Source organism: Argentina anserina, chromosome 6 (assembly GCF_933775445.1).
Source record: "Argentina anserina chromosome 6, drPotAnse1.1, whole genome shotgun sequence".
In the NCBI taxonomy this organism is placed as follows: domain Eukaryota; kingdom Viridiplantae; phylum Streptophyta; class Magnoliopsida; order Rosales; family Rosaceae; genus Argentina; species Argentina anserina.
The window spans coordinates 25,577,790-25,603,611 of NC_065877.1; the positions used below are offsets into that span (position 1 = coordinate 25,577,790).

Sequence of the window (25,822 nt, forward strand, 5' to 3'; positions counted from 1 at the left end):
TACGTACAGAAATACGTATTTAATATTTATACGTACAGAAATACGTACATAATAATTATACGTACAGAAATACGTATATATTATTTATACGTACAGAAATACGTATATAGTATTTATACGTACAGAAATACGTATAAATCGTATATTTGTACAGTAACCGTGAATAGTGAACAGTAATTTCGTATAAACCAAAATTGCTGAACAGAAACAGTATATTACTGTTTTGGCATTTAAAGGTTTACGAAGCGATTCTAAATGCTTGTTTTATCTTTTTAAGGTGATCGTTAAATCGAGGAAAGGAATTAGCATCACGAATTGTGGAATTACGCTCAAGTCAATAAGGTGAGTAAAATCTCACTGAACTACGAATCTACCCTCGTGGTGATTCAACATTTTACAAGTGTGTTTATCAGATGAATTACAACATGTAAATAATTTTGTGGACTACATATATACTGTATAATGGTAATAAGTACATATATATATATAGTTCATTAAATTACGTACTGTTATTAATTCATTAAAAATAGTCATTTCGGTGACAGAAAATTGTGCATGTGTGTGATTTAAATGGTACGATATGATGTGAGATTATCGTACGTAATTCTTCAGGTGTTTATGAAATATGACATGTATAGGATATAGTGGGCTATGTATATATTGTATAAATGGTAATAAATACGAATATATATAGTTTGCTATATAATATACTGTTATGATTTTATTGTGGATATATCGTGAAAGTTTTAAAACGTACAATATGATGTGTGATTATTGTACGTGATTTTATCACGGAAAATGTGAAATATTGTGATTTGTCTTCGGACGTGATGTGTGGTACAATATGATGTGAGATTATTGTACATGTGAGGCAAGTCGGAACCTAGCCTTTGGCCGGGCGAAAGTTACGATACAGTTAGAGCTCTAGTCTGTCTGCCATAGTACTGCATGAGGTAACGGGTGGTTATCTGATCATGGGTACTCAGCTTGTTTTGGATGTTGGGTGGCGGGTGGTTGCCCAACATCAGCGGTATACTAAGTGAGGGGTAACGGATGTGTACCAGCGCTCATTAGATACCATTTTGTGAAAGTATTAGAGTAACCAGATGGGTTGCTCGTTTTCTCATGATTTTTCATTATACTGTGTTGATGTGGAGTTGTGTCTTTTATGAGACTTGAGTTATTTTAATATTTTACTCATACGAGCTGCAAAGCTTACCGGGTTTGTGTTGCAATCCCGGTGCACCAATTTCAATGGTGTAGGGGATACTTCCGCAGGTGTTGAGTAGTGGTGATTGAGTGACGACTCCGAAGACTCGAAGTCGATCGCATCCAGTCGTGGTGAGGTTCCAGCGTGGATTGTGTGTGTGATTTGGTGTGATTTTATTTGTGAGGTTGTTGTGAGGATTATACAATTCCATTTGTTATATGTTGAATTATCATTTGGGTTTGTAATAATCGGCTTGACTGAGTTATATTCTAAACTCAGATGTGATCCGCTGCGACAATTAAAATGATTTCGATTTCATTGAGATTATTGTTGTGTTTAACGATTTTAAGATTTTGAGTTTGAAGCTCGAAATTTTAGGGTCGTTACAGTTGGTATCAGAGCCTAAGTGCGTATTTGGCGATTATCAATACCATCCAGGAGCGATGATCCGACTGCAGGCGGGCTCCCATCACATGCTCCTCGGTATAGATATGTTGTCGGGTACGCGAGAGTGTTAGGAGCCATACCTTATGGTTTGGTCATGTAGAGAGTATTGTGACGATACTCCGATGATTCACCTTCTTCTGAAATTTCATGATTGATATTGGTTGGATCTATTTTGTCGAATTCGAGACTTCACATGTATGACTGAGTGTTGATTGTTGAATGGTGATGAAATTGGAAAATGGCCGTGGACAGGACCGAGGACAGACGAGAGGTCGAGGCCGAGTTAGGGCTGCAGACCGAGTCCGCAAAGTGGAGAACCTTTTGAGTAGGCTGCTCCACTGGAAAGACAAGTTGATCTTGTTGCTATCGTTAGAGACGATAGTCGTGTGTTGAGGTTGATCAAGGACATGAGTGAGCTGCTAGTGCTGCCATTTCATGACGCTTGGATCATATGGTAGCGGACCATTGGTTCGGAGTATTGGGACCTACGTGGTGATGATTGAGTACTCTGAGTTAGAAAAGAGGATGATAGCCATATTCATTTATTGACAGTTGGCAGTGGAGGGGTTAGGAGTGATTCCTACGCCTATGGGAAACTCTTTATGTGTCATTTCACTTTTGGAGTGTTCCTCGAAATTGGAGACAATGAAAGGCTTATCCTCTTATGATCGGAAGTAAAGAGTTCTCTGCTTACTTGATAGTGATTCCGGACCACACTGTGATGTGATCTGAGGGATCGATTGGTTGAGGCCGCAGTACTCGGTGATAAGGTGATCTGAGGAATCGATTGGTTGAGGCTGCAATACGCGGTGATTGATTGTTTTGACATGGTGGGTTCTTCCGTAGACTCAGGAAACCAGAGTTTCGTATCTCTGACTCGAGTCGGATAATGCCATGAGAGTTTGAGTCATAGCATATGTTGAGTATGGGGATCTGAAGTAGCTATCACAAACATCGTTGTGATGTCTGAGTAAAGTGAGACGTTTCCGGAGATACAGTGTTATAGCACCTATAACGAAGACGCCGTATGGATGGGACAAATGAATTCAAAGACTTAATGACTGGCGTGATCAGTTTAGAGAGGCTACAATACTCTCTGAGTTTGACATGCGATCCAGATACTGGAATGCTAACAGGTTTGAGTATATAGTTTCCTATCAGGACAGAGAACTGTCAAGGAGACTTGATGGAGAGCGTTGACCCTATGTTGAGGGATGTTCAGTGTTTAAATGTTGAGGACTAGATTTTAGTTATGCAACTAATCTAGAGATGTGGAGACCATAGGTTGGAGGTGGTTAACGAAAATTTTCGTGACTAGCATCTCTAACGCTATTGGTAACAGAGTGGTAGGGCGTATGATACGTCCATAAAGTGGTAATACAATTATGGAATTGAGATTCACTTTTGTCGACGTGACATTCCAAACTTGTTTTGGTTCGACTATAGACAATTGATGTTACGCATTGTTCTTGGCTAAGCGAGAAATATAAGGTGATGGAGAAATCTCAATGTGGCGATATGAATTAATTATTTTGCTAGATGAGCATTTAATTGAGAATGCCGATCTTTCAGGATTTAAAAATTTTGGTGTTGGGGATTGGAACTTCACAATGCCACAGGTCCAAATGAGACGCAATGGCGGTGAAGTGACTCTATCGAAGTTAAGGTATGAGATGACCTTAGCTTAATGATGTTTTAACGATTTGGTCGTGACAAATACCGTCTAACTGGTAAAGAAATGGTTGGGGACTAAATTTTCTTTTCAAGTGCAAGTGGTGTTAGTATGGGAAGACTTAGATGCCCTTCTTCCTTCTATGCATCAGATTTTTATTGTTGGATAAGGTGAAGTTGACTGAAGTGTTCAACAGGGGATAATTCTACGATAAAGAGTAATCAATTATATTACTGTTCGCAGAGAAGTTATGTTGGCCGAATGTGTCGGCCATGAAAGTTCTTAATGAAAGTAAAGAAACAACTGTTTAGAGTGGTGGTGTAGCAACCATTTTTGGGTTGATTTTGGAGGAGACAATAGACCCAATAACCAGCTTCTGTTGTTGAATTAATTGCAGAACTTTTTAGTACTACGACGGTGGGGGAAATCAATATGTTAGATGATGCCACTGGGGCGTTGGTGTGGGACCGTATGTCATGAATTGGAGGCATGTATGAACCAGGGGGTAAAGTATATCTCGGTCGCGGTCTTGTAGGATTTTGCGCTGTAAATTCGCTTAATTTTCATGTTTCACCGTTGTGGGATAAATACCACCTTGGTCTGTCTTGTAAATTGTGGCACACCACTCAGGGAAGCAAGAAGCTGAAATTAATTTTCGACGGTAAGTTTTGATGAGAGGGGTAGAATGCGTGATGCATCTCTCCCTTGTGGTGGTGGTAGAATTTTCTACAACCTTTTGCGTATATTAGTCAATTCTCTGGTGAACTGTTTGAGAGTAATTCTTAGTCCAAGGTGGTGATTCTGTGGTGGTGGTGGTGAACTCGATGAGTTAAGATTTCCTTATCGTGTTGCCGATACAAATAGGGTACTTGGGTGGGTATCATGCACGACAGTTACCATTTCAGCATCGGCATGGTACCCTATGAGGCACTTTATGGTAGGCCATGTCGACCTCTGATCTGATGGGCCGAAGTTGGTGATGAGGCACTGATGGGCCCAGAGGTGGTTCAAGGAACCACGGAGAAGATCTCGATTATTCGAGATAGAATCGGGACCGCTTAGAGTAGACAGAAGAGCTATGCAGACCTGAAGAGGAGACATGTGGAGTTGAGATCGGTGACCATGTGTTCTTGAAGGTTTCGCCTATGAGAGGTGTAGTGAGATTTGGCAAGAAGGGAAAGTTGGCTCCGAGGTACGTTGGACCCTTTGAAATACTTGAGAAGGTGGGCGAACTAGCTTATCGACTAGCCTTGCCTACTAGCATGTCAGGTGTACACAACGTCTTCCACATTTCCATGCTGAGGAAGTATGTACCAGATGAGTCACATGTGATTGATCATAACACCATTGAGGTGAAGGAAAATGCTACATTTGTTGTCGAACCGGTTCGTATTTTGGATAGGTCTACAAAGGAGCTTCGGAGGAAAGACGTGGAGCTAGTCAAGGTATTGTGGAGTCACCATGATGAGAGTGATGCATCTTGGGAGCTAGAGTCAGACATGATGACCAGATATCCACAGTTGTTTGTTGAGTGAGCTTGAATTTCGGGACGAAATTCCTTTAAGGGGGGTAGATTGTAATAACCCCAATTTTACGAACAATATTAGTTTGATTCGAACTCTATAAAATTTCGAATTTTAATTAGAATGAATGTGTTTGGTTGCGATGTTATTAAACGAGAAACGGAAACGTTCTCGGAACGTTTAAATTCTAAAAACGTTACATTTCCGTAACGTTTATATCGACGTTTATTCCGTCGATCGGTTGCGAAAACTTCCTTCACGAAAGTTGTAGAGCGCGTCGATACGAGTTCGTGGATATGTGACGCGTTCTAATCGGACGACGTACGTAAAAGTTATTAACGATCGAAGTTGTTTCCGATTTTGGAAACAAGTATATAAGGACATTTTGGAGATTAGGGTTTCCATAATTAGAAAACCCTATCTCTCTTCACTTCCGCCTCCCTCCTTCCTTTCCCCCTCTCTCTCTCTCGGATCTCTCTCTTCTCTTTCTCCTTCTTCTTCCTTCCCGAGTTTCCTTCCTCTCATCTCTCTCTCTCGGTTCCTTCTCCTCCCTCTCCCTCTCGACCCCGAGCTCCTCCCTCACCCTCTAGACTCGCAACCCTCTCTTCTTCTCTCTCTCTCCCGACTCTCCCTACCCTTTGAAACTCTCACCGATCCGCCGCCTTCCGAGCAACGTGGCCCTCACCACCGGCCTAGGAGGCACCGCGCCTACCCCTGCAAGCAACCCCAAGGAGGACGCACCCACTCGAGTCGTGCCGGAGCTCCACGGATCGCTCCAAGTTTCTGCGTTCTCCACCACCGTGTCAAGCCGAACTCCGGTGGTTTTCGAGCTCCGATCGAGGTGAGGATAGCCTAGGTTTGTTGATGAGATGTTGTTGTTGAATTTTGGTGTGTTGTTGTGATGTTTTGGTGGAGATCGGAGGTCGGAGAGGATGGAGGGGTACCGCCGCCTTAGGCGGCGCGTGTGAGGAAGTGGGAGGGTCTAGGGGCGGCGTGAGGCCGTGGCGGAGAAGAGGGGAGAAAAAGGGAGAGAAATGGGGCGGCGGTGGCGTGTTACGCGCCGTCCCTGGGCTCGGCGCGTGTGCCCCACGCGCGGCCTGCCGGCGGGTGGCGCGTGTACCCCACGCGCCGCCACGTGCGGTGGTGCGACAGTGTTTTCCGATAGGGGTATTTTGGTAATTTACTGAAATGTAAATGTAAATTTTATTTACTACGGTAAATGTAATTAATTTTTACCTTCGGTAAATGTAATTATAAATTACTTTCAGTAAATGTAAAAAGTACTTTGTAAAAGGGTAATTTCGTAAATTTTATTTACTGAGATTGTATTTACATTTAAATCGTACGTATACGTACAGAAATACGTATTAATATTTATACGTACAGAAATACGTATTAATATTTATACGTACAGAAATACGTATTAATATTTATACGTACAGAATTACGTATTATTATTTATACGTACAGAAATACGTATTTAATATTTATACGTACAGAAATACGTATTTAATATTTATACGTACAGAAATACGTACATAATAATTATACGTACAGAAATACGTATATATTATTTATACGTACAGAAATACGTATATAGTATTTATACGTACAGAAATACGTATAAATCGTATATTTGTACAGTAACCGTGAATAGTGAACAGTAATTTCGTATAAACCAAAATTGCTGAACAGAAACAGTATATTACTGTTTTGGCATTTAAAGGTTTACGAAGCGATTCTAAATGCTTGTTTTATCTTTTTAAGGTGATCGTTAAATCGAGGAAAGGAATTAGCATCACGAATTGTGGAATTACGCTCAAGTCAATAAGGTGAGTAAAATCTCACTGAACTACGAATCTACCCTCGTGGTGATTCAACATTTTACAAGTGTGTTTATCAGATGAATTACAACATGTAAATAATTTTGTGGACTACATATATACTGTATAATGGTAATAAGTACATATATATATATAGTTCATTAAATTACGTACTGTTATTAATTCATTAAAAATAGTCATTTCGGTGACAGAAAATTGTGCATGTGTGTGATTTAAATGGTACGATATGATGTGAGATTATCGTACGTAATTCTTCAGGTGTTTATGAAATATGACATGTATAGGATATAGTGGGCTATGTATATATTGTATAAATGGTAATAAATACGAATATATATAGTTTGCTATATAATATACTGTTATGATTTTATTGTGGATATATCGTGAAAGTTTTAAAACGTACAATATGATGTGTGATTATTGTACGTGATTTTATCACGGAAAATGTGAAATATTGTGATTTGTCTTCGGACGTGATGTGTGGTACAATATGATGTGAGATTATTGTACATGTGAGGCAAGTCGGAACCTAGCCTTTGGCCGGGCGAAAGTTACGATACAGTTAGAGCTCTAGTCTGTCTGCCATAGTACTGCATGAGGTAACGGGTGGTTATCTGATCATGGGTACTCAGCTTGTTTTGGATGTTGGGTGGCGGGTGGTTGCCCAACATCAGCGGTATACTAAGTGAGGGGTAACGGATGTGTACCAGCGCTCATTAGATACCATTTTGTGAAAGTATTAGAGTAACCAGATGGGTTGCTCGTTTTCTCATGATTTTTCATTATACTGTGTTGATGTGGAGTTGTGTCTTTTATGAGACTTGAGTTATTTTAATATTTTACTCATACGAGCTGCAAAGCTTACCGGGTTTGTGTTGCAATCCCGGTGCACCAATTTCAATGGTGTAGGGGATACTTCCGCAGGTGTTGAGTAGTGGTGATTGAGTGACGACTCCGAAGACTCGAAGTCGATCGCATCCAGTCGTGGTGAGGTTCCAGCGTGGATTGTGTGTGTGATTTGGTGTGATTTTATTTGTGAGGTTGTTGTGAGGATTATACAATTCCATTTGTTATATGTTGAATTATCATTTGGGTTTGTAATAATCGGCTTGACTGAGTTATATTCTAAACTCAGATGTGATCCGCTGCGACAATTAAAATGATTTCGATTTCATTGAGATTATTGTTGTGTTTAACGATTTTAAGATTTTGAGTTTGAACTCGAAATTTTAGGGTCGTTACACGGTCGCACTGAAGAAATCTATTTGGCAAAACCCCGGTCAATGAGGTTTTATTATGTGAAAACGCCTCTTTTTTGGTTGACCGTAAGTCCGAACGGTCAAATCATGTCCAAAACGGACGAAATTTTTACGGGGTCCCTATATATATATATATATAAATATACCGATCACATCTGCTGGTGTCGATCGACCATATTTCGAATTAGAGTTGACGATCACCTAAGTGTCAACTAATGTATCATAACCTTTATATTAGGTTTAAAATAAAACTATCGCATTATGAAACGACTATATGAAAAAAACTTCTAGGGGTCGATCGACACCAGCTGATGTGATCGGTATATATATTTAGTGACCCTATAAAAATTTCATCCAATTCAGACCTCATTTGACCGTTGGAATTTTCGGTAAATTGAAAACACCACTATTATGCCCTAAGGGAGGATTCATTACAAAGATGCGAACGCCATAAGCCATTTATATATCTGAAGTCACCTAATTTTTGTTACCTATCCTGTGTGGTCGCAGTGAAGAAATCTATTTGGCAAAACCCCAGTCAATGAGGTTTTATTATGTGAAAACGCCTCTTTTTTGGTTGACCGTAGGTATGAACGATCAAACCATGTCCAAAACAGACGAAATTTTTACGGGGTCCCTAAATATATATACCGATCACATCTGCTGGTGTCGATCGACCATATTTCGAATTAGAGTTGACGATCACCTAAGTGTCAACTAATGTATCATAACCTTTATATTAGGTTTAAAATAAAACTATCGCATTATGAAGCGACTATATGAAGAAAACTTCTAGGGATCGATCGACACCAGCTGATGTGATCGGTATATATATTTAGTGACCCTATAAAAATTTCATCAAGTTCAGACCTCATTTGACTATCGGAATTTTCGGTAAATCGAAAACACCACTATTATGCCCTAAGGGATGACCTATTACAAATATGCAAACGCCGAAAGCCGTTTGCATATTTGAAGTCAACTAATTTTTGTTACCTATCGTGCGTGGTCGCACTGAAGAAATCTATTTGGCAAAACCCCGGTCAATGAGGTTTTATTATGTGAAAACGCCTCTTTTTTGGTTGGCCGTAAGTCCGAACGGTCAAATTATGTTCAAAACGGACGAAATTTTTACGAGGTCCCTAAATATATATACCGATCACATCTGCTGGTGTCGATCGACCATATTTCAAATTTGAGTTGACGATCACCTAAGTGTCAACTAATATATCATAACTTTTATATTAAGTTTAAAATAAAACAATCACATTATGAAGCGACTATATGAAGGAAGCAAGACGGCTAAATAATACGCCTCTTATACATTAGGTCAATTAAGTTAGAAATTAGGTGCGGCTATGAGGCCGACTATACTATTTTTTTATTTAAAAGATAATAATAATGTAAAATTATAAATATGACAAAATGATGTCGTTTTGTAACGTTGACCATTGACTTCGGGTTTTTCGGGTCGGTTCGGTTTCTAAGGGACTGAACCAAAACCAAACCCAAACAGATTCGGTTTGGTTCGGTTTTTTTATTTTCAGTTCGGTTTTATTCGGGTTTCGGTTTTTTCGGATTCGGTTTGAGTTCGGGTCCGATTTTTTTCGGTTTTCGGGTCAGTTTGTCCCCCCCTTCTATCTAGGTCAGCAACTTAAGATCAATATAACAGCGCGAAAATAATAAGTGTGTATTCAGTGGATGAGTAAGAATTTATACCCTTATACACCATGAACTACTAAACTAGATAGAGCTTTTACTATCTACTTCAGCTAGCTTGTTTTTATAATGATTAATAATATTTACTATTTAGGGCATCTTGCTGAATATCCAGATCCCCCATAATAGAAATGAGTTCCAAATCCCGTGGCTTTATTTTGCATGATAAGATTGTAGCATGGAGGCTTTGTGACATATGTGATAAGCTCGTCTGCATCTACAAATTTTCCAGAGTTGGCCAAGTACTGGATATTTCGAAAATAGCTTGCTTTGCCATAGCCTTCACTAGGGTAATGACCACTCCCCATCTGAGTTGATGTGTGACGACCGCCAGGTTCTGAGTTATAGATCTCACCACCCCAGGTCACCGTATCGGCACTGCCTTTCAGACTAGGTAAGATTTTATCTGGCCAGTATCCTAATGCTTGATCTTGCACCATAAGCCACCATTGTCCAACCGATTGGTGCTGAAACATGAAAACAAAATGATATATTTAATTTCTGCTTAGTAATGTAATTCTACAAATTAAATACCGTTAACTAAACAACAAGCCAGATACATTTTGTTTTAGCATTTAGTCGATTTACCTTGTAGGAAAATGACTGTTTTAGCATTTTGTTTTAGGATTAGTGCCTTTACCTTGTATATGCTTAGGAATATCTCAACTTGCTTTCCGTTGTAGGTTGAGACAGGTTTTATAGGTAAACCTATGGCAAACTTTCTGTTTACTTGGACGAAACCAGAACACTCAAGATTGTAGCAACCATCTTTGTAATTATGGCCCTTTCAAACAAAGATTAATTATAAGTTAGAAAATGTACGTACTTCGCGGAAAAAGCTAACACAGAATTGGAACTTGTAAGTTATAACGTCAGTGATCAAATATACTTACTGTCCAGAATATGAAAAACCTCGTTTGCTTGTCAGCCGAATTAATCTGGAATTACGAAATGGAATGACTAGTCAAAACTCAGAAGCACTTTGATTGTCTCGTAGCTAGTATTATTTATTCTGAAATTCCCATTTCTATAGAAACTCAAATTAAACAATAAACATAAATAAAAAGAAAAAACCATACTTTCCAGCCAGCTTCAACAGTACTTCGTGCTTGTCCATGACCTCCTGCAATCCATATCTGGGATATACTATTCTCCTCAAATTCTGATAAAGGGCTCCATACGTTCAAAGATGCGTGTGCTCCGTAGTATTGGCCGCCTAAAAGATTAACTGTGGCGTACTGAAATTGTTGGGTGCATAAAGTTAGTAATTTACAACAAGTAATAACAGATCCTATTATTAAACGATAGCTGAAATGTAGTGGATGGGCGGAAGGGTAACCTCATGACCAGATGCAGGAGTGAACTGAACGTCGGTGATATTGAACGGTGGGCTAGATTTGGGAGTAGAACTATTGAAAGCCTGAGTTCGAAGTATGGGGATTGTTCCTTCGGGGCACTCTTCCTGTGATAACCAGGACTGCAGTACTTGCTCGTCATCTTGATGAGAACTGTTTGTTTCATTTTCATTTGGATACGGAGGCGGTATCATCTATTACATGAAAATAACGAAATCATCTCAGTTAGATATATACTTAAATTTCGAAAATCGAAATTGCTTCTGCTAGTGAATTAAATGCATGGCATGCATATTGAGTTATTGGCTAATAATGTTTGTATGCGAAGAAGAAAAAGAAACCAAATATCAAATTCGATCAATGCATGGTTGTGTTGCTGATTGATATTTGGTTTTTGATTACGGGGGATGTGATCAACAATAAGGACGCATAGGGCACATGAACGTGTGAGTATCATTTATCTCTAGTCCGGCCAGGACTTCAAACAATAAAGCTATTAGTAATTAGGCAAACCTCTATAGTATGATTTCTGAGAAGTGGATGACTAAGAGCAGGCTGCTTATAGATGTCAATGCAATCTATCACATCACCTCCATCGCCCTGTTAATCAAACAGTATTAGACCAGCAGAGCACTTAATGTTCGATCTCAAAAACCAAAATGGAAATAGATAGATCGGGTCGAGTTTAGACCAAAAAAGGGGTATCGAAGGTTTAAAGTACACTTACTTCGACCTTTATGGTTTTGATTATCGACTTATTGTGCTCTGCGGTTTCAACTCTTCTGCAATGAACAAATTCCTTGTTCCATATCAAAATTGTTACTACTAAGATAAAAGATAAGCCTCTAACTCCTGGGTAACAATTGCCATAGGATAGAAAATTCTCCATCGATTAGAAAATCAACTTAAGGAGAATGGGTTGAATTAGATAACCAAATGTATACTACTTATATACACCTACAAACCAAATGGATGCATGCCTGTTATAATACGTCGTTGATATTGATCTCGCATCTCTCTCCTATGCATGCACATCCATATTCATTTTGGAGTTACCTGTGTATCTGATTTTACGTTGTGATCAGTCATCAGTGCGTTATGTGACGTGAAACGGCTACAGAACTAGTGTTCTCAAAGTTCTACCTCCCATTATAACCGCGTTAGTTCCCTTCATTATACTCCTTGACTACGTCTGGTTCACGTATTTGAGGCATCTAGAAAGGAAAATCGTTCATTCAATTCTTTCTTACTGTAAATTCAAATTGGTTGATGATTAAAAGTTCAACATGAAATGAACCTAAAATTTCGGCAACCCTGCCCGAGTCTATAACTGTTTTGGTTCTCATTCATACTAATTGAAGCTACTCACACGGATTCAAGCATGTTGTCTTGTACGGATAGTTTGATACAAGTTTGTTTTAAACAACGGTTGAAAAAATGGTTTGGATAAATTATTTTAAATCAAATTTTAATTGATTAATTAAATTAAGTTAAACTTAAAATTAATCAAAGATGAACACATATTTGAGTTCTCTATAGTAAAGACTATAAGATCATATGTTTGTTTGTGTAATTTGGTTAGTGGGTGAATAAGAAATTGTCACTCAAAGATGACTAGGAAAAGTGTTTGTCCCACATTAGAAAAGATAAGTGCTGAAAATGTTTTATATAGAATAAATTATTTATAGGTTGTAAAGTGTGTAAGTCTTTTTATACCCTCTCGCGCACGCGCAATGAGTGCAAATCTCAAGTTGCCAGAAACTCGTGTATACCTACTGACACGAATGCAACATCGAATTGGGGGTCGGAACGCAGATTTTTTTTGCATTTTCGAAAATTCTTTTTGGATGTTTCACATTCTCTCAACTGTTCAAATTATATAACAGCATGAATGTTATGGAGAAGATTTGTAACATAAAACATTTTTGTATTCATTGACTATAACCTATGTATGTTACATTCTCTTTGAATTCCAATAGCCATTTTATTCATAACTAATTGCAAATCCTCATTTTATAAAGAGCCACCATCTAATTTGACAATGGTTTGAGCTTTCAAAATTGAGATTTACACAAACGGTTCACGTTGAATAGTTTTAATTCATTCATTGATTTAATCTAATTTCAATGCATTAATGATGTCTGAATTAGATGAAATTTTGTATAGATGATCTTGAATAACATACCTAAATATTGAATCGCTTATGGTGAAAAAAATTGACCGAAAAGTGTGCCAAAATTGGAACTTCACTATGTAATTTCATAATTAAGCTTCATTCTGGATAATGACTATATATATATATATATATATATATATTTTAAGTCTACTACTCGAAAAGAAATCGACTAGCTATTCATATAGACTAAACAAATGAAAGTAATACACTGAAAACATAACATCAAGCTCAAGATTGGGTGTTTACGGTTTAACGACTTGATGGTTGTTTAAACTGGTTGTTGTTGTCCTCTAAAATTCCCTCCCGGTGATATTTATGGCTGAACTTTGATGAATGTCAGTTGTTACTGCGCATCGTGGTATGTTTCGTCCGCAAGTGATGCACGAGTCGATCCTTAATTCAACAATTTCGACATCGTGGGAAAGTGTATCCTATCACTATGTCTTCTTTACTTTGGACGTGATCGAATCTGCGTCTTTCTTATCCATAACGAAATTCACTTAGTGGCTTAATAACATTGTAGCGTGATTAAACCAAAGTCTAATTAACCGGTATGAGATTTGATTGAAACTCAATTTAACCTTGAGGTAATTTATCGCAGACTAATTCGACCGCGAGGCGATTCTCTCACCCCAATTTTGTCATGAGGTGATTCTCGTAGCCAAATTCGGCAACGGACGATTCCTGCAGGCCAATTGTGCTGTTAGGTGATTTGCCATAAAGAGATTTCTTCTCAAAATCATGCTAGCCTACTTATTTACTGCTCAAAGCGATATCACTTACTCAACGAACTCTTGTTTATCTCTTATCCAAGAAATATATTCCCGTGCATCATTTCACCATATAAGGAGTTACTTCGACCTTTATGGTTTTAATTATTGATTTATTGTGATCCGCGGTTTTAACTCTTCTGCAATGAACTTCCTTGTTCCATATCAAAATTGTTACTACTAAGATAAAAGTCAAGCCTCTAACTCCTGGGTAACAATTACCATAGGATGGAAATTCTCCATCGATTAGAAAATCAACATAAGGAGAATGGGTTGAATTAGATAACCACATGTATACTAATATACACCTACAAACAGAATGGATGCGTGCCTGTTTTAATACGTCGTTGATATTGATCTCGCATCTCTCCTATGCACGCGCACATATTCATTTTGGGGTTACCTGTGTACCTGATTTTATGTTGAACTTGAAGAAATTATTGGAGATGGATGCTAGCTTGTAGGTTATGATCAGTGCGTTATGTGACGTGAACTCATGTTCTCAAAGTTCTACCTCCCATTATAACCGCGCTAGTTCCCCTATACCATACTCCTTGACTACGTCTGGTTCACGTATTTGAGGCATCTAGAAAGGAAAATCGTTCATTCAGTTCTTTCTTACCGTAATTTAAATTTGTTGATGATTAAAAGTTCAACATGAAATGAACCTAAACTTTCTGCAACCCTGCCCGAGTCTATAACTGTTTTGGTTCTCATTCATAGTAATTGAAGCTACTCACGGATTCAAGCATGTTGTCTTGTACGGATAGAAGTTTTAAACAACTACATGAAACCTCAAAATAACAAAATTTCGCGAAAGGCAGTTCGGATCTCTCAACTTCAAACGATTAACCCTTTCAGGGCTTCCACAACAGCAAAAATGACAACGATCTGAAACAACGTACTTGCATACTCCGTTCAAATTCAACAATCACTAGGGCTCCTTGACGAGAACATAAATCCTGGAAGAATTAAACATTTTGAGCAAAAGATAATTTGTTGAAAGATAAAATAGGATGGTACCGCTCTTTTTATCAGGTAAAATGAAATATATATATATATATATATATATATATATATATCTTCTATTTAAAAAGCCAGAAGAGAAGTCAAAAAAATCAAATGGTTAAATTTTTAAATCACCAAATTTGTCCTGAGTTTATTAATCACCATTATATGTAGATATATTCTCAAGAGGGATAAAAATGTAACTTGACAAAGAATAAACCCAAAAATAAAGTTTTTTTGTACGGTTGGTTGCTGACTTGCTCACTCTCACAATCTCCATAATTAAAGGGAATTGTCAGACTATAATCTCTACATCTCTGACAAGTATTAGGCTAGTATAAGGCTAAAAGGATAAACGACCTTGATAATAAAAATCATACCCACAACTGGGCTCAACAAAGCTCCAAGAGGCATACACACTCAATATGAGGAGTGTGCGGAAACATGTCGACTGGTTGCACACTCTTTAGCTTGTAACAGCCTTTTATGTTTTTCTCTACCTGCACAAAATGGCAGAAAAAATTTTGTGTCACAGAAAGATGTCAAAGACAGTAGGACTCAAGGTAAAATGCAGATACCTACCACACCATTGCAGAGATAATCAAGGTCACGCGCACATGTGGCAGGGTTACATGATACATAAACAATGCGTGAAGCCTTCAGCTTTAGAAGAAATCTAATTAACTTCATGTGCATTCCTGGACGGTTGGGATCTGTATGATTCACAATGCCAAAATGAGGGTCAGAGACGAATTGCTTTCTCATGGAAGTAATAGGGGATGAGCAATCCACGTCCAACATTAAAAGAACAAACTGAGACAGACATGAAACAAGCTAGTACCGAAAATAAAAAATAAAAATATTACACCTCTGTAGCTACCAAAACCCAGTTACATATCACTGCAGACCACAATCTTAACGCTTTATAACAGCAGCACAAACCCGGAAGAAAAATGATAACCACTAGCAATCCATACCCCTTTTTTCAAACCGAATGATCAATTTTGAACTTGAGCCCAGTTTTTTCACCCCAACCCTTCACAATCAATTATCCTATTATGGCACAATGATCTGAAAGGAAAATGCTAACCACTAGCAATCCATAAGTTTTAGCTTTTCACCCTTTCCTCAAAAGCCTATATCGTATGATCAACACCCTCGTCAATCCCAATACGGATCAACATCCTAACGCAGTTTTCACCACAACTGTTCAGAAAGTGATACTGCACATACATTCTCTTTGGGATATAATGACTTGTCCTGAATTGTGTAGTCTTCTAAAATTTCTAAATTTGGGATACTTGTCAACGAAATTAAACAAGTTCACCTACTCCACATCTCAATTATTATTGCTCCTAGTCAAATGCTTTGGGACGAGATCTCTTTTACCCTCCACCATACCTTTTCACCAAAAAAACTTATCACCAAACCTTTAAACTTGTAACACTATTGCTCAGAAACTTAAACAGGCCATATAAATCATAGATATACTGTCTGACACCAATAATTCTGGTGTTAATCTTTCCTCTCATGGAATGTAAATCTTTTTTTTTTTGAGTTTGAAACAAAACTAACACGGAGAGAACAGATGGTCCAACTACATAACTTTTTCTATTTCATTACTTCTAGGATCCCCTCCCTAGGAAAGACTCAAATACTTCAAAGGACAAAAATCAGTAAGACAACCCCGCAAATCAGTGAAAATGTGATTTTAGCTCCTCTGAGTTAATTTCAACTAGACAACATCTCCTCTAAGTCCTAAAACTGCACTTGGGACATTTAAAACAACTCTAAAAGAACATTTTAATGTTTCTCTGAACCATCCAGGAAGAAGATGGTCTCACCAGCACATTTAGAGGAGAAATCTGATCTCCTTCCATTCCAAATCTAAATCTTAAAAAAGTTAAACAGATGAAACTCTTGTTCTTCCTACAGTGGGAAAGACATCTGCAGGTTAATTCATAAATAGATAGTGGGAAGTGGGACTTGCAGAAAGCAACACTGATGTATATCTTCATATACTCAACAAGAACATCATACCAGTAAGAAAATCACATCCAATAGAAAAAAAAATTAAACAGAAGGGCATTTCTACAAATCCCGGTTCAAACATGGTTTCATGACTTCATCAAATAGTAGCAAGAGATTACCGAAAAAATATATTATTAATAATGCTAGTCCATGCTCCAAGTTCCGTATGTAAACTATAGGTTCAAAACTACAAGATATGAAGCTAGTCAAACTGAGAATTCCAACCAAAAAAATACCTGAAATAACAATGTCAGGCTTAGGAAAATTCTTCCCAAACTTTTCATCAATTTTGTTAAGATCCCCTTGGACAAATGTGGCATTACGGATACCATTCAACTCAGCATTCAGACAAGCATCTGCAATGGCTTGAGGAATTATTTCATAGCCATAAACATGTTTAGCCCTGCAATAATTTAGCAAAACATTAATATCAGATTTTGTAAGGCATCTGGAACAAATGAACAACTTGGAATTACCTTCTGGCAAGTGTCAGACCAATGGTGCCAGTCCCACAAAACAGGTCAAGAACAATCTCTGAGCCCTCTCCTCTGAGACCAGCACAATCTTCTATGAGTTTATATAAAATCTCTGCCTATGAATTTACACACTTTTTGAGTTTCACTTCATGGATAGCATTCCAGTAAAAGATATCATAACTAGCAGAATGCAAGCAATACCACCGTTTAACATGTTGAGATAAGATTAAAGCATGTCTTTCACATTTCATACCTGGTGGGTATTTGTTTGGAAGAATGAGTTGGCTGATATTTGAAAGGTCAGCCCTCTTAAGGTCTCTTTTATGCTAGATTTTCCATACAAAGTGTATTCCACCTCCCCAAGAGATGTGTTACCAACAGAAGTATTTACATTGTTCATGACGCTTACCTATCAGCCAAAGAAAAAGAAAAACAGAAGACATATGAGACTAAAAACAAGGGGAACAAATAATTTACATGTAGGGACTATAGTATAACTAGTCTTTGATCATATTACAATTAAATCTCTCATTGAACGTAAAATATACAAAAACAGAATGTGAACACAATATATTCTAATTAACCTCTGATTATATAGTTACTAGAAAAGAAAAGATTATGGATTTTTTTAGTTAATTCATTTGGAGTTCTAACTGAAGCTGAAAGAAAAGGATCTTAAGGGTCCCAACAGCAGAATTTTTCAGAAACTTACAATGAGACAAAAAGTATAGCCAACCACAATCAACATTGCAAGACATGTTATACTCATGGACTTAAGGACCAAGAACTAGGGAGTAGACATGTAAAATTTTTGCTCTACAACAGCGCCCACCTTAGACAGACATGTTGGATGATTATAACATTATTTGATATGTGGCTGATTTTCCTGACAAACCAACCATACAACTATTGTCTACTGCAGGTCATTAAAAACAAGTTTCTATAAGGTGTACAAGGGAAGAAAATTCCAAAAATTGAGTACTGCAGCTGATTTTAATTTCACTATGCAACTGAAATTCAAACAAGTAGACATAAAAGGTCACATGACTGTCGAATTTCCATCAGGTGGAGAGAGGCAATTTGCATGAAATGTCGCATGAGTGTCAAATTAGAGAACTCTTGAAGATCACATTTATATTTCAATTGTAATAAAATTCATGCATTCACAAAAATTTGTTGGGAGAACTCTTAGCACTCTGCATCATGGGTTTGGTTCACCCAACCCATAAAGCAAAGAAACCAACTTGACCAATGCAATACAAGTATAATTCAGAGAATGTATTGAAATCAGTTCGAAATATAACTGGGATAGATCATAGAGCTGTTTAATTTATTACGTCATATGTTATATATATCACAGTACCAATTAGATTGCAAAATTTTCCGTACGAACCACTTCGGGGATGGATGTTATCCTTTGAAGAAGAGGCTCAAGCAGCTCTGGCTTGTATGATGAGGTCACAAAATTAACCATAAGTTCAGGAAGACCAGTCTTCACATTACTGAAACAAGAACAACAGCCATAAATTCTTATTACATTAGATATTCATCAGCTCACAGAAACACATGTTAAGTATCGCTCAACCCATTACAAAAGTCACAATCATCTTATCCTACATGCAAAATTGGTTTTTATTATAGTTTAATCCATCGGAGGTATTTCCGCTCTTCATTTGTTCCTTGAACTACAAAACCATAGCATCAGGTATAGTAAGATTTACCAATCTAATAACTGTCAGATTCTATTTCAATAAAAGTTTGATAATGACTCCATTTCGATTTACCAATCTAATAACAATCATATTCTATTTCAAGAAAAAATTGATAATGACTCAAATTATCTCATAAAGCAACAAGAGAAGACATAGACTCGTATAAGCTACTTATCACTCTTGTAGCATTCCCTATCCTCACCATATTATCCACAAAACTTGTAGTTGAATTACGGAAAAAGATCTACAAGTTGCATACAGATCATTCAATGAGTGGCTTGCTCTATGATATGAGAACTACAAATTTCCAATACCCATACACGAATTATTAGTTGCAAATGTGTATTAGTACCTTCCTGTTCTTAGCATTAGATGCTTCAGAAATCCAGCATGAGAATGTACATCAAAAGGAGAGAGACCTAATTGTGGATCTCTCCAACTTTGTTGCACCGCGGCAAGAACCTATACACCAGAAAAGAAAAGGTCACTGAGACAGATGGTACAATTCCCGACGCTGATGATATATAGTATCATATAAAACAAACTTGAAATCTGTGCATTAGATAAATGTAGAAATGTAGACAACGAAGCAAAGTTCTCAAATTACCAACAACTTTACATATTACAACCCATATGGTTGACATTGTTGAGGATTTTCAGTACATATTTGAATAGATGAAGGGTAACCCATTTTACAACTCATGCTTCGTGTTTCCTTTTATAGTATCTTAAATCACAGTATTACAATCCACACTACTTAACCACAAATTTAAGATACTAAAAAAGAAAACATGGAGTATTTCCCCTCTGAGTTAATAGACTCAAGCACAACATTTTTGGCTAGCTCAATTTATCCTAACAAATATATGCCATAAAGAGTGGACATATAATTTGACTTACATTTTTCATTTTAGATGGACACTGAGTTTTATTAGATAAGCCACAGAACATTGAGGACAAGAAGTCTTCAACCAAGATAACAATATCCATTCTTTTGACGTTAACATTTTTTTATTTTTAAATACTTGCAACAAACTACAGCAGAATGACATTATCAAAGCTGAAGAAGGCTGAACAGAGGTCCCTGATTTGCAATGGTACATTCAGTATAGATAATGTATTTCAAATAATAAAAGGCATCAGAAATTACACAGAAATTACCATATCAGCAGGCTCACTTTGTAATAAGCACCTGTCAACATTTAGAACCTTGTCAAAAAAACCAGGAGCATGCAGACCCAGAGCATAATTATCAACTCCATCTACTCTCTCATGTAATGATTCTTTAGGTAACCACTTTTGAGAACCAAATGAGAACTCCATCTGCAATATCAGAAAAAAATATATCAATTTTCTTTCCCTTAAAACAACTATAATTGATTGATACACTTCTCTAGAATAGAAAAGTGGACAGGACCTGAGATTCTTAAAGCTCTGAATTATATGGCCAGCTGAGGACAATTACAAATGTATATGCTGCACTAGGATATGTACATGGATGCTGTGGGTATTGGAGTTGTCATGGAGAAATAGAAATAAGCACACCTCATTGGTACAAGTCTTTACCATGCATAGTATCAATTTTATGTGTGGTTCAAAATTTGAACTGAATAGACAAAAGCACTGGTAACTGTTGGTGATGCAAAATACTATGAGCTGTTACAGACCAACGAAAACTTTAGGTTTACCCTCACGCTTATTATTATTATTCCATTAAACTGTGTTGTCCTAGTCACATGTCACCATTGTTGTCTACTTAGACTCCAAACATGTAGAACTGGTTGAAATAATTCATATAATCGAAAGTCAAACAAGTGAAAAGGAGTAAAAGAGGATTAATAAGCAAAAAAGAAGACTCTCTAGCAGCAGATAGTATGAACAGTTTAAGCATTAAGGCTGTTGCAAGAGCTAAATGATCATCTGAACTTAAAAATAAACTGGAATTATGTACCTTATTCCTGTAACGAAACTGGATGTCACAAGGAACAATGGGCTTCATGATGCTTTCCAGCTCTGTAGGAGAAACCTTTCCGAAATTTATCATCAACTCACGAACTTGGTGGTCCTTAGCTCTAATTTGCGCCTCATAGGACAAATTTTGTGTTTTACATCCTCCACAGTAAGAAGCATACTCACAAGGAGCATCCACCAAATCCCAGTGAGGAGATAATGTCTCCACCTTTGTCACCTGCACATTTAAACCAAAATAAAACGATACAGTCCATACAATACAATATAATGGGGAATAACACAAAAGAATAAAGACAAATACAATGACAGGTCGCTCGAGCAATGTAACATAGACACTTTGCTTTTTCATAATGCTGTTTCACAATGCCCAAACTCTACCTCCAATGTCTCGACGCATACGAGCACTGCCTATTCATAGCAATTCTTTCTGATATTCCATCCTAATTCGAACAAATCTCGAGACCAAAACCACTCAACACATCACTCTATTCAATCTTTCACTTCATTCACTCTTAGTAACTCTTCAATCACTTATACAGTCACTTCAGCTTAAACACCCGCGTATACATCATATTTAACACAGTAACAATAGTAAAAACTGACAATAATAATAGTAAAACCGATATATACAGAGCAAAAAATTCAATTTTGGTTATCAAAACTCAGAGAACAGATTACTGTTACCTCAGCATAGGTGCCTTTCTTGCGAGTGACGCGCCCGACGAATCGCTCGCCGGGCAAAGCGCGGTCACACATGACGACGAACCCGGTCTCCGATACCTTACACAGACCCTTCCCTTTGTAAGCCAAAGACTCACACACCAGCTCCAGAGTCTGCCCTCGCTTCGGGAAGTACGACCCGACCTTGGGCTTGGGTTTGGGCTCGGAGGCGGCCCGCTCCGAATCTTCGGTAGACGGAGAAGAAGACACAGCCGCCAGCGTCGTCGAGGTACGGAAATTCCGTAGCCAGGGGCGGGCGGTGGTCACGTGCCTCAGGCCGTGGCTCGGCATCGTTGCCATTTTTTGGAGCTCAGCTTTGTGTTTGGAGGGAAAAAGAGGAAGAAAGAAGATAGTGAAGTGGAGATAAAGGACATTTTCGGTATTACATAAAATAGTTTGATGTTTCAGTATTTTGATGCATAAAATTATTAGGCCATGCGCCGGCACCGTTTGTTTTTGTGACATCAGTCTCTCGTTTATACGTGGGTGATCGTGAGTCCGGCTCACAACCGACTCGTTGTAGTATTTCAGTTTTTTATTTGATCAAAAAATAATAATTATTAGTTCATTCTCACAAAAATCTATCTTGTTTTTGTATAAATTAGTTTTAGTTTGACATTCTAGTATACATATTGGTAGTTCAAAATTGACAGCTGAGCACTTCCTAATATTAAACAATAGTCTCAACAAATGTTTCTTCTTATTCAAACATTATAAAGTAAGAAAAAAAGTAGCAAATTTAGTAACTCTCAACTTCACTATGTCTTTTTTCTTTGGACGATTCACATCATGCCAACATTTTATAATGTATAAAAAGACGGTGAACTGAGTATATAAATAAACAGCTTTGAAACTTTTGAACATGTTGTAACCGCAAACCATCCTCAAACATCAAACATGAACCGGTGATGTGTATCATATTACTCAAACATGAATTTGAAAGTCATAAAATCGTATTTTTTTCTTGAACTATAAGACATATCGCAGAAAGAGATTGATACAGTACAAGTTACATGTTGAGAATATACATTCCACATTGGGAATTAGAATCTAGTATGTCGGTTTATAAAGGTTTGAGTCACTCTATCCATTGTTAATTGGTTTTGGATGTGAACCTCAAATCACTTTATCATGGTATCAGAGCATGATACTCACGTCCACGTGTGAAGCCTGTCGACTCAAAGGTCGCCCTTAAGTATAAGGGTCAAGTTATAGTGTAGTGGGATTGTGAGTAGGGGATGTCGTACCCAAGAGATTGGAAAAACCCTCTCTAGCTAGGAGAACCTAAGGGATGCTAGAAGAATATGAAAATGTACAAGTCACAAATCAAGGCTCACAAGTGAACCCAAATTCATGGTGAATATATGCAAGATGGTGTAGTGATTTAAATTTGTTTCGGATATAGAGTTACTTTTAAAAACTAAATGACCACTTAAAATGTAAACTAGGTGTGATGAAATGGATGGGAGTTAGGACTTAAGGTTTCCACCTCTAGCTTCTCTTGTGAACAATGATGCTACTAAATTGAATGATGTCACTCTAACTTGCCAATTTCTCTCCTTGTATCCCTTTCGGGTATGACAAGGGACAATCTCCTTTGTTGGTATCAAGCAACCCGTCTCGGGTGTAGAACTTAACTACTCAAGTCATGCATATGAATCCGGTTAAGTATCAAATGCATTACCCTAAGTGCATAAAGTTTGGAGATGAATAAATCATGCAAACCAACCATACTTATCTCTAAGTGATTATAGTTTACAACTATAATATGCACATGTGATATGTTATCATGCTTCAAACAACTAAGGTTAATCAAGCCTTAAACATTCATTATGTCATGGCAAACAATCATACACAAATTGATTAAGTTTAAGTATGAATGTTCAACTTTTGAACTAGCATATTAGAGTGCTAATGAAAAGTGCATCAAACAAAATATTTATATCAATATCATACAAGATTGGCTAGGGTGAAAATATTAGAGTGTTAATGAAAAGTGCATCAAACAAAATATTTATATCAATATCATACAAGATTGGCTAGGGCTTTCACCCTAGCCCCAACAAATTAACTACTTACTCATAACCAAATACATAATCTTCAACATGTTTATGAACATCAAAGTAAAGAGAGAGTAAAGATGTGACTAGTGAATCTCAAGTTGAGGATGATGTGGATGAACTCATGGAGATCTTGACATGGTGGTGATAGAGATCCTCAAATGATGCTAGACTCTTCTTCTTCCTCCTTGCTTGATGATGGTGTATGAAAAATAGTCGATGATGAAATGATGAAACTTGGTGTTTTTAGAATGAGATAGGTAGATGAAAATGTTATCTTCCTCTTTTTCTCTTGGTTGGTGGTGGAAATGATGTTTTTGGAGATTGTGGTGATGAATGTTTTTATAGAGGAGAATAGTGGTGGAAAAAGTAGAGAAAAGTGAGATAATGGTGTAGTGAGTGAGGTATTTGGTTATGGAAGAACTGAGTGATAAATGAGGAAGTGAGTGATCATAGAAGGAAGTGTGTGATCATGGAAGAGAGTGAGTGATCATGGAAGGAAGTGAGTGATAAAATAAGGAAGTGAGTGATCATGGAAGGAAATGAATGATAAAGGAGGAAGTGGGTGATCATGGAGGAAGTAAGTGATCATGGAAGAAAGTGGGTGATAAAGGAGGAAGTGGATGATCATGAAAAAGTGTGTGATGACTAGGTAATGATGGACATAGAGGTGATTATTACACCCAAAATGAAATCATATTTTTGCATAATATAGATGTGGATTTTTGGACAATGAGGAGCCATGATTTTGTGAGAAAGAAAGAAAAGTGGTGTAGTTAAATCTCAACTAAAAAGATGAGATCTAGTGTAATTGAACAATGTGTTGCTCCTCCATAAAATTAGCCGGAAAATGCATATCAGCACCAAAAGTGGTGGTGTTCAGTTATAATAGTACTACTAAAAGTGGTGGTGCTTGAAAAATTACTGGAATTTCATATTTTTCTTTTCTTGTCAAGATATTCTACAAAACATGGAAATAAATTAGTCTAAATTAATTAAACACATAGAATAAGTAATTTTCATGTTTTAGGACATTAGAATATATGAGAATTATGAACCAACAAAACCCAAATAACCACACGGACTCCACATCACCCAAAATGTTGTACACGTGTATGACTTAAAATTTCGCCACATGTATGGAGGTATGTTAAGAATATACATCACGCATTAGGAATTAATACATAGCATGTGGCCTGTGGATTTATAAGCATTTAAGTCACTTCATTCATTGTTAATTGGTTTTAGATGTGAATTTTAAATCACTTTACCAGTACCGGTAATAACTTTCCAAAACAGTAGATTCTGTTTGTCAGCATACATGAACAAAAGAAAAATGAAGACGTAATACAAATATTTTTTTATAAAGACCAAATCTTCTGACAAATAACAAGTCTGTATGTAGTTCATACTTCATACCAACGGTGAGGTTATGGTCTGCACTCTGCAACATGGAACAATGGGAAATGGTGTTTACAGTCTCACCCGACCACGGTTGAGCTAGTCACATATCGACTTGGGTCCTCTCGTTGTAATCTCATCAATTAGATTGTTGTACGTAGTTCATAGGTAATGATTGAATATATAATAAGGTTTGACACTTGGACTTGAAAATAAAAAGCTTTGTAATCTATGACTTTATCACAGAGATCGTTACAAATTGAGTAGCAAGTTCATCAAAATTCATGATGGTTAAGTTTAATGTAAGAAACAATGAAGCTGGGAAATAAGGAACAAATGGTTTGGGGCCTGCTAATTGCTGTCACACCAGTTTGCCGTTTCAACCAAAGAGAAAGGGACTAAAGGACTCAAAATCATACATAGAATTTGCTGAAAATGATCATAATCATTCATCTGTCTCAAAATGGT

The 25,822-nt window shown here is 37.2% G+C and overlaps 2 protein-coding genes across 4 annotated transcripts; both read right to left on the reverse strand.

Annotated features, from left to right (window-relative positions):
- Window positions 1–9,760: 9,760 nt before the first annotated feature.
- Window positions 9,761–12,118, reverse strand: LOC126797160 (uncharacterized). Its single transcript, XM_050523833.1, has 7 exons — window positions 12,086–12,118; window positions 11,543–11,629; window positions 11,014–11,223; window positions 10,754–10,912; window positions 10,568–10,612; window positions 10,315–10,458; window positions 9,761–10,141 (listed from the first exon to the last, which is right to left on the reverse strand). The coding sequence occupies exons 1-7, from the start codon at window positions 12,116–12,118 to the stop codon at window positions 9,761–9,763; spliced, it is 1,059 nt and encodes a 352-aa protein (XP_050379790.1).
- A 2,550-nt stretch (window positions 12,119–14,668) lies between these two features.
- Window positions 14,669–22,222, reverse strand: LOC126800783 (uncharacterized). 3 transcript variants are annotated; one of them, XM_050528197.1, is made up of 11 exons: window positions 21,858–22,222; window positions 21,154–21,390; window positions 20,364–20,525; window positions 19,555–19,664; window positions 18,884–18,992; window positions 17,744–17,899; window positions 17,491–17,606; window positions 17,251–17,417; window positions 15,562–15,696; window positions 15,364–15,479; window positions 14,669–14,937 (listed from the first exon to the last, which is right to left on the reverse strand). In XM_050528197.1, exons 1-10 carry the CDS (start codon window positions 22,191–22,193, stop codon window positions 15,376–15,378), a joined length of 1,632 nt encoding a protein of 543 aa, XP_050384154.1. In that variant the 5' UTR covers window positions 22,194–22,222; the 3' UTR covers window positions 14,669–14,937; window positions 15,364–15,375. The 3 variants fall into 3 exon arrangements, with proteins under 3 accessions (XP_050384154.1, XP_050384153.1, XP_050384152.1); XM_050528196.1 differs by having other exon boundaries at window positions 15,344–15,479; XM_050528195.1 differs by lacking the exon at window positions 14,669–14,937 and having other exon boundaries at window positions 15,114–15,479.
- Between the last annotated feature and the right edge of the window lie 3,600 nt (window positions 22,223–25,822).